Source organism: Pogona vitticeps, chromosome 9, assembly GCF_051106095.1.
Source record: "Pogona vitticeps strain Pit_001003342236 chromosome 9, PviZW2.1, whole genome shotgun sequence".
NCBI classification, from domain to species: domain Eukaryota; kingdom Metazoa; phylum Chordata; class Lepidosauria; order Squamata; family Agamidae; genus Pogona; species Pogona vitticeps.
Genome location: NC_135791.1, coordinates 18,258,230 through 18,267,616, shown reverse-complemented (window position 1 = coordinate 18,267,616; position 9,387 = coordinate 18,258,230). Strand labels below are relative to the sequence as shown.

Genomic DNA, 9,387 nt, shown 5'->3' with positions numbered 1-9,387 from the left:
TTTCTCTGCCCCTTCGAAATCCAGCTTGCACTTCTGGGAGTTCTCGGTCCACATACTGCTGAATCCTACCTTGGAGGATTTTGAGCATAACCTTGCTAGCGTGTGAAATGAGTGCAATTGTACGGTAGTTGGAGCATTCTTTGGCACTGCCCTTCTTTGGGATTGGGATGTAGACTGATCTTTTCCAGTCCTCTGGCCACTGTTGAGTTTTCCAAACTTGCTGGCATATTGAATGTAGCACCTTAACAGCGTCATCTTTCAAGATTTTAAATAGTTCCACTGGAATGCTGTCACCTCCAGTGGCCTTGTTGTTAGACAAGCTTTCTAAGGCCCACTTGACTTCACTCTCCAGGATGTCTGGCTCAAGGTCAGCAACCACACTATCTGGGTTGTAAGGGATATTCAAGTCTTTCTGGTATAGTTCCTCTGTGTATTCTTGCCACCTCTTCTTGATGTCTTCTGCTTCTGTGAGGTCTCTCCCATTTTTGTCCTTTATCATGTTGATCTTTGCACAAAATGTTCCTTTAATATCTCCAATTTTCCTGAACAGATCTCTGGTTTTTCCTTTTCTATTATTTTCCTCTATTTCTTTGCACTGTTCATTTAAGAAGGCCCTCTTGTCTCTCCTTGCTATTCTTTGGAAGTCTGCATTCAATTTTCTGTAACTTTCCCTACCTCCCTTGCATTTTGTTTCCCTTCTCCTCTCTGCTATTTCTAAGGCCTCGTTGGACAGCCACTTTGCTTTCTTGCATTTCCTTTTCTTTGGGATGGTTTTCGTTGCTGCCTCCTGTACAATGTTACGAGCCTCTATCCAAAGTTCTTCAGGCACTCTGTCCACCAAATCGAGTTCCTTAAATTTGTTCTTTACTTCCACTGTGTATTCATAAGGGATTTGGTTTAGATTATACCTGAGTAGCCCAGTGGTTTTTCCTACTCTCTTCAGTTTAAGCTTGAATTTTGCTATGAGAAGCTGATGATCAGAGCCACAATCAGCTCCAGATCTTGTTTTTGCTGACTGTATAGAGCTTCTCCATCTTTGGCTGCAGAGAACATAATCAATCTGATTACGGTATTGCCCATCTGGTGATGTCCATGTGTAGAGTCGCCTCTTGTGTTGTTGGAAAAGAGTGTTTGTGATGACCAGCTTGTTCTCTTGACAAAACTCTATTAGCCTTTGCCCTGCTTCGTTTTGAACTCCAAGGCCAAACTTCCCTGTTGTTCCTTTTATCTCTCGACTCCCTACTTTAGCATTCCAATCCCCTAGAATGAGAAGAACATCTTTCTTTGGTGTCAGTTCTAGAAGGTGTTGTAAACTTCAAGTTTAGGAGAGTGCAATGCAGTCATAGTTACAAACTACCCACCCCTAGTTTCAGTGGTTCTTCACCTTTGTTACTCGGATGTTTTTGAACTGCAACTCCCAGAAACCCCAGCCAGCACAGTTGGTGGTGAAGGATTCTGGGAGTTGCAGTCCAAAACTCCTGAGTAACCCAAGGTTAAGAACCAGTGGTTTAAATCAATTAATCATGCATGCAGTTAGGATTAAGGTTAACGTCAAGGGAGGTGTGTGGGGCTTTTAAATAGTCAGGGTGGGTGGGATGGTAGATGATTGATGGTGGATTGTTACATGAGAGGTTTTAAAAAATAATAGAACCTAGATCCTATGCGTTTGATTACAACTCCCATCATCTCCAGCCAGCATCTTGAGGGCCCTGGCATGAACAACACTGATATAGAAATAAGGCCCATTGAACACAATAGATCTTCTGGGTTGGCACACACAGAACAACACAGTAGAAGATTTGTGTGGCCTACATTTGAGCATTCTCCTGAGATTTTTTTTACTATGTTGCACAAAGCCATCCCCTCTCTTATAAGTTTACCTCAGGTTTAACATATCAATGCTTGGTTTCTTCTTATCTCTAGCTCATGTTTTGTATCCCTACGGGGAAGCTGTAGGAGACATGAAGACTCCCAAGGAGGATGATGGGACATCACCAGAATTTCACATGTCAAAGCCATTCACCTTCTATGGCACGAAACACGACAGTTTATTTGTAAGTGCAACCTCGTTTGTCAAAGGGCAAGATTGAAACATAGGGAGTCGTGAGGACCATAATAGTTCTAGTTTCTTTGCAGGGGGTAGGATGAAATTCTCTCAATTTCTACATCATTGCCCTATGACCATAAAAGTAGCAATCAAAGACTCCATCTTCCACAAGCTAGGACAGCACATAGCAAATGAAGTAACTACCTTTTGCAGAATAGTAAGAATATGAACAAGGTTCTAGTTAGCACATGGTTATGGAGATAACTGATGATGAACAAGACTCTCATCTGAAACTATTTGACAGACTCACAGCAATACCTACCAAGTTCACTTGACATACTAACCCTGAAATCTATCAACTTTTGGAAAGCATTCATGAAAGCTTCTTTTCCAATAAGATTAGCTAGTTGTTCCTCAGACCAGAATTGCTGACTTGAAGCACGAAAAGTTGTTGTGGAGATTAAGCTTTTTAATGAAGCTTTTAGATTTTTATATACCGTATTTTTCTGTGTATAAGACTATACTTTTGTCTAAAATCTTTAGACTAAAATTTGAGGGTCGTCTTATGCACGGTAGTAAGCTGAGGAGAGAATAAAAACAAGTGGAGGAGAAAGCAGGGATCAAAGCGATCCTGCAACACTTTGATCCCTTTCCCCCTACACTTGTTAAGCCCCATTTAGATTTCTTAATTTTGGATTAGTGGGGGACATCTTATACATGGGTGCATCTTATACACAGAAAAATACGGTACATTGCATTTCGCTGATACGTCCAAGATGTTTCGAGGACCAAGGAAAATCTCTGGGCACCCCATATTGGCCAAAAGTGAAGGCTTTTGGAAGGCTCAGCCATCTACAGGGTTATGATCCAGATCTCATAATTAGTTGGCCTAACAAAGGTGTTACAGTTATATGAAATTCGGACTTCATGCAGAAGGAACTTAGTCACTCTCAGGGAGATATCTTGAGAAGAAGGCTTTAGCATTGATGTTCAAAGTGACTGTTGCTTCTCTTTGCCCTATCACAGGTTAACAACAATGGTGTGGTTTCCTTTTCTAATCCTGTCCCAGAATATACCCCCGAGCCCATCCCTCTGGATGATAAAAAACCCTTTGTGGCTCCCTACTGGGGAGATGTCAACACTGACCTAGGGGGTGAAGTCTATTATCGAGAGACCACAAACCCAGAAGAACTTGAACGCATCTCCCAGGATATCAATCAGTACTATCCCGACAGCCATTTTAAAGCTGATTGGGCTTTTATTGCCACCTGGGACAAAGTGGCCTATTTTGGGAGCGCATCTAACAAGGTAAGTTACTGATATTACAAATTATTATTCAGCCAAGTCCAACAATTTTGCAAGTGCATTTATGCTTCAACTTTGGCTAATCTATTACCTATGTCTTCTCCTCAGCAACAGGGACTTGTTATGTATGATGCCCTTTGCACAACATTGCTGCAATACGGCATATTTTACCTTTTCTGGAGTCTCTCTTTGTTTTTCCTGCAGGTGAATACTTTCCAGGCTGTCTTAGCTAACGATGATAATGCTGCCTATGTAATGCTTAACTATGGTAAAATCCAATGGACTACTGGTACAGCAAGTGGTGGAAATCCCAGAACAGGTCTGGGAGGAATCCCAGCCCAGGTAGGTCTCCTTGGAGAGCAACTGAATAAATAAATGCATTTGAGATTATTTTCTCTCAAAATATATTCTCACCCTTTGTTCCAAACAATGCTACAAATCTGAGAGGGTCCTCTTCTGATTCCAGTTCAGGAAATATGAGAAGCTACTGTATGAAAAAGCAGAGATCATTTTCTCTATTTAGTCCACTATTATCTCCTCTGAGTCGCAGGATTTCATGAACCTGTTTTTTTGACTACAACTGTTTCCTGTTGGTCTTGACAAAAGTTTTTACATTGGCAAGAGTGGTTTGGGGGGAAATTAGGCAAATTAAATAGCTAAAATCTACTAGCTGGTGCCTCCTCATATGAACTTTTAAAAACTGGACACTTTGGACAAATGTTTTTCCATCTTTTACATCAGTCAGGTCAGTTCTGTGCTTGCTGGATGAGTGAATTTTGCTTCGCAAAGTTAATTTGTTTATTTTTTAAATACATCTGTATACTGCTGATTCAGTGCAAAATATTATTTTATGACTTTAGAACTGCACAATGTAGGAGTAACCTAGCCACCCAACATAAAACATCTCAAATAAATAAGGAACAGATACACACCCCAAAAAATTGTCTACACGGGAAACACATATAGAATAGCTTAAGCGGAAATGCTTTTCAGTGTCTCTTGAAACAGGACAGTGTTTAGCATCCTCTTAAAAGATGGGAAGCAGCAGCCGGACGTACTTCTACCTGGAGGCCATTCCATAAGGGTGGGGCCACCACTGAGAAGGCACAATTTCTGGTCACATTCTTTGCCTTTCTCAGTGTGGCAACCTGGAGAACCAAGGCCTGAGAAGTACAAGTTGCACAAGCTGATGTTCTGAGGAGAGACACTCTGACATGGTTTTGTATGAGATATTTTCCAGACAGACACTGCAAAAATTTCAACCCCACCTCCCAAAGTGCTCCTCGCTTCATTCTCACCCTGGGCAGCCAAAAGATCTCTTGACATGATGACTCGATGTGTCAAGACAGCCTATCTAGGTGGAGACAATTCATCAAGTTTTGTTCACACCCTTAAAGGGTGATAACAAACAGATAATTAAAACAAAAGGACTGAGGTGAGGTTAGAACGCCTAGAAGTGAATTTGGGATGATCTACAGAGAGAACACAATGTTCACCTACAGAGTTACACAGCTGTGACAAAGTACAGTGGTGCCTCGCTAGACAATGATAATCCGTTCCACTGAAATCGCTGTTTAGCGAAATCATTGTCTAGCGAAAAGCATTTCCCTATTTGAATGCACTGAAACCTGTTTAATGCATTCCAATAGGGAAGAATCGTCATTGTCTAGCGAAGATCGGCCATAGGAAAGCCGCTTCGCGAACTGCCGATCAGCTGTTTAAATAGCTGTCTTGCGAAGGTTAGGTCCTGAAAACACCCGTTTTGTGAGTGCGGAGGGAGCTGTCAAAATCATTGTCTAGCGAAAATTGGTTTGCGAAGCAGGGACCAAACATTGTCCAGCGAAATTCCCGCATAGGAATCACTGTTTTGCGAATCGCTATAGCGAAAAAACTGTCATGCGGGGCAACTGTCTAGCGAGGCACCACTGTACTATATTACAATTGGATGCAAAAGCATCAGCACCATGGACAGCTCACAGCATTGATTGTATTAGCACTCAGACTAGATATGGGGTAAGTGGAGAGCTCAGAGAAGTGAGGAACCTGCTTAATTCTATCATTCCTCATCAGTCGCCACGACTGATGAGAACTGGAATCTAGCAGCTTTTGGAGATCCACATTTTCTTCATCCCTTGGCTGAAAGAGTGTTTCAGCACCAATCTGGAACAATCTGAGGAGTGAAGTCAAAGGCAGGAAATCTGTGACCTTCTAGATGTTGTGGGACTTCAACTCTAATTGGTCCTGATGAGTATGATCCATCGTCAGGCACTTCATTTGAATTTCATTTTATTATTTATATCCTCCTTTTCTCCCAAGGGTGCAATGGCATTTGTCCTTTGCCAACGTCTGGAAAGACACAGGCCTTTCATTCCTGGTGAATGATTTCCTTTCATTCCTGATTTCATTCCCACCTCCATGAATGATCCTGCTGAGAGCACTCTGTGGAAAAAGTATCCATCCCAGCAAGGCTAGAATGCCTGTCACTTAACATGAGTTCCCTTGGTGGTCCTGGGGAAGAGAATGAAGGCAGAGCTACTTCCTAAAGTGCAAAGGACAAATTTCTTACTGTATTTCCTGGGTAACATTTAAAGATGTCCTTTTTAACAAGGTAGCTATTTCTGCTACAGAAGTGGGTCCTACCGTAATTCTGTCCATCAAGTCTTTGGACTCCTTACCTGATATAGAGGGAGTGGCATTCTGGAAAGACATCTATTTGAACTCTCGCTGGTTGTTGTAAAACAGGATTTGGATAACATGCCCATATGGATGCTATTATGTTTTCTTTCAGGCCGGCTTTAACAGCGGTGATGACAAAAATTATTTCAGCATCCCTGGTTCCCGCACTGACGAGATCCTCAACATTGGAGACACTTCCAATGTGAATGTTCCTGGACGTTGGGTATTCCAGGTGAACGAAGGAATCCCCAAAGAAGTTTTACAGAAGATAAGAGAGGCAGAAGCTGCTAAGAAGGCAGCAGAAGAAGCAGCTAAGAAGGCAGCAGAAGAAGCAGCTAAGAAGGCAGCAGAAGAAGCTGCTAAGAAGGCAGCAGAAGAAGCAGCTAAGAAGGCAGAAGAGGAAGCTGCTAGGAAGGCAGCAGAAGAAGCAGCTAAGAAGGCAGCAGAAGAAGCAGCTAAGAAGGCAGCAGAAGAAGCTGCTAAGAAGGCAGAAGAGGAAGCAGCTAAGAAGGCAGCAGAAGAAGCTGCTAAGAAGGCAGCAGAAGAAGCAGCTAAGAAGGCAGCAGAAGAAGCAGCTAAGAAGGCAGCAGAAGAAGCTGCTAAGAAGGCAGCAGAAGAAGCTGCTAAGAAGGCAGAAGAGGAAGCTGCTAGGAAGGCAGCAGAAGAAGCTGCTAAGAAGGCAGCAGAAGAAGCAGCTAAGAAGGCAGCAGAAGAAGCAGCTAAGAAGGCAGCAGAAGAAGCAGCTAAGAAGGCAGCAGAAGAAGCTGCTAAGAAGGCAGAAGAGGAAGCTGCTAAGAAGCCGGTGGAAGAAGCCCCTAAGGAAGAAGAGCAGCCTGACGACTGGGAGGAGTACGAAGATTGTGAGGAGGAGGAGGAAGAGGAATATGAATATGAATATGAGGATGGGGATCTGTGGCAGCAAGGTATACAGGGTGAAAATCATGTGGGTTTTCATGTAATCCGATAAGGAAATGATTAGTGGCGACCACATCAGCCCTTTATTTCAGGGGACCAATACACAGTAAATTTTATTTATTTATTCTGATGATATAGGTTCTGCAGAATATCACTTGCTCCTTCCTAAAGGTACTTCACACCCTCTTGACATCACAGCAGTCATGTCTCAACTTTACTTTGGAGATGTGGAGGAGGGATCCTCTTGACAGTCTCAACCTTGCCCCACCTCATATGAATGCCTGTGTTTAAGATCAGGGATACTTGAAAGGAGTGAGTAACCTCTGCCCCTCCAGGTGTTTTGGACTTCAGCTACAAGGCCCAGACAGTGTGGCTGATGACAAGGAGCCATAATTCAAACACATGGAGGGCCACCAATTTCTTCCCTTCCTCCCTGTAGTAAATTACAATTGAGGTTTTCAATATGTTGACCTTCTATCACTCTGAGTCCCTTTGTTGATCTCGAAATAATAATAATGGAATGCCATCAAGTCAATTCCGGCTTATGGTGACCCTTTTTAGGATTTTCTAGTTTGGGAATACACAGTTTAGGATGGCTAATAATTTGCATAGTCAAAAACCACAGATTATACATATATAAAATTACAGATTTTAAATCACAGATTGAACACACCTGGAGTTAAGAATATCTAAAGCCATGGACCACAGAGATATGCTAAAAAAAGCAATGGGAAAAAACAACAAAACATTGGCATTTTCCTGAAAGTTATTGATTTATTCATTTGCTTTGAATAAATAATAATCTTGAAAATGCAGAGCTGGAAGGGACCCTATGGGTCATCAAGTCCAACTCAAGTCAAGGAGGCACAGTGGAGAATTGAACTCCCGAGCAGATACCTAAACCACTGAGCTATCCAGCAGTTTTGAAAAATATGGATCTTAAACTGCGGAGCTCAATTTTGAGAGCACTGCATAGGTTCATGCTGAATTACTGCAAACTGAAGATAGTAGGCTAGAATCCTGTGGAACAGCTATCTTCCACATGCAGTTGGGAGCCTTTCCACAGCTGGAGCAAGGGAAAATCCAGGAACACTTTGCATGAACGGAAATTCAGCACAGAACATTCTACCTTATACTTCCTGTTTCTGGCAGGATTCTAATGTAAAAATCTAATGTTGGAAGGAAGAAGACTTTTTGTTCTTACTGCTAGACTACGTTGAGCCAGAAATCAGTATCAACTTTGAATTTTTTTTAGGGAATAGAAACAAAGGTGGTGCCACCAATCCTACGCCCAGTGTCCTTGTGTTTAGCTAAATCAAGGTGCTCCTGTAGTCTTTTGAAAAATGGGCATATCATGTAGAAGTTATGGCAGGGTAGTCTGCTCTGACTTCCTTACAACTGGCCCGTTTTGAGCTTATTGACTTGCTGTGGATCGCTCACCCCTCTACTGGGAGATATTGCTCTATCGCTAAACCAGTGATTTCCAAATTGGATCTTCTAAAACTCCCAGAAGCCTTCACTAATAGCTGTGCTGGCCAGAATTTCTGGGAGTTGTAGCCCAAGAATATCCGAGAATCCACACTTTCTGAAGACGCCCTTCTTCTATTTCTTTTAAAGCAACCTTTGTTCCTGCTCCCCCTTCAGGCTTGGGTGTCCTGAGCTAGAACCTGCCACATCAGTAGTTATTTTTCTCCTGTGTGTTCAGATTTTATGTACCAATCTGGAACTGAGCAGTAAAAACTTTCCCCTCTTTTCCCTCCAGACGAACCTGTCACCTTAGAAGATCTTCTCCGCAGATGAACTTTCCAGGTGCCATTAGAACAGAACAGCCGGATAGAGAATAGTCCTTTTGCTGCCCCCTAGAGGCAGGAAGTCTTCTTCTGCTTAAATGTAGTGTAGCGAATCAATAATAAAAAAAGAGGAATTCTTGAGTTATTCAGTGTGCTCTGCTCTCTTTCTCTCTCCCCCCCCCCCGTGAAAGAAGCTGGGGATGCAATTGGAGGTGAGGCTCTGCAATAAAAATGGTGTGGTGGTCGTGAAATGAGTGTGTTTGTGTGTGCAACAGAGAGGTGGATTGAATTATTTTGCATTTGTGTGTAGAACGTCATTCTGTCCACATTCACGACCACTGACATTTAATTACGATTACTTCAAATGTAAGTGAACCTGAATATTAGAAAGCACACCCCAGAGCCTGCTGAAATCTGGGGCTTGACTGGGTAAGGTTACAAGTTATGGCTTTTCGAGTTATAGCCGCTCTTCCTGCTCTCCAAAACTATCTTCAGCAAGAATTCAAGTGGGACACCAGACCTCTAAGACGTCCAGTCATCTGTGAGAAGATCTTACTTTTACAAAGACTCACAGATTATTCAGTGTTTATGCACACTGCAGAAGCCTTCAATGTGATCTGTTGCACAGTGTAGCATGCCTGGTCTTGCAATCAG

The 9,387-nt window shown here is 42.5% G+C and overlaps 1 protein-coding gene across 1 annotated transcript in view; it reads left to right on the top strand.

Annotated features, from left to right (window-relative positions):
• LOC110090911 (uncharacterized) overlaps positions 1 to 8,878 on the top strand; it is an 11,549-nt gene extending 2,671 nt beyond the window's left edge. Inside the window, exons 4-8 of the mRNA XM_072979814.2 lie at positions 1,924 to 2,054; positions 3,074 to 3,355; positions 3,557 to 3,694; positions 6,141 to 6,951; positions 8,706 to 8,878. Of these exons, the coding sequence (XP_072835915.2) occupies positions 1,924 to 2,054; positions 3,074 to 3,355; positions 3,557 to 3,694; positions 6,141 to 6,951; positions 8,706 to 8,743 (1,400 nt within the window). The 3' untranslated portion in view covers positions 8,744 to 8,878. The remainder of the gene's footprint in view (positions 1 to 1,923; positions 2,055 to 3,073; positions 3,356 to 3,556; positions 3,695 to 6,140; positions 6,952 to 8,705) is intronic.
• Positions 8,879 to 9,387: the final 509 nt, after the last annotated feature.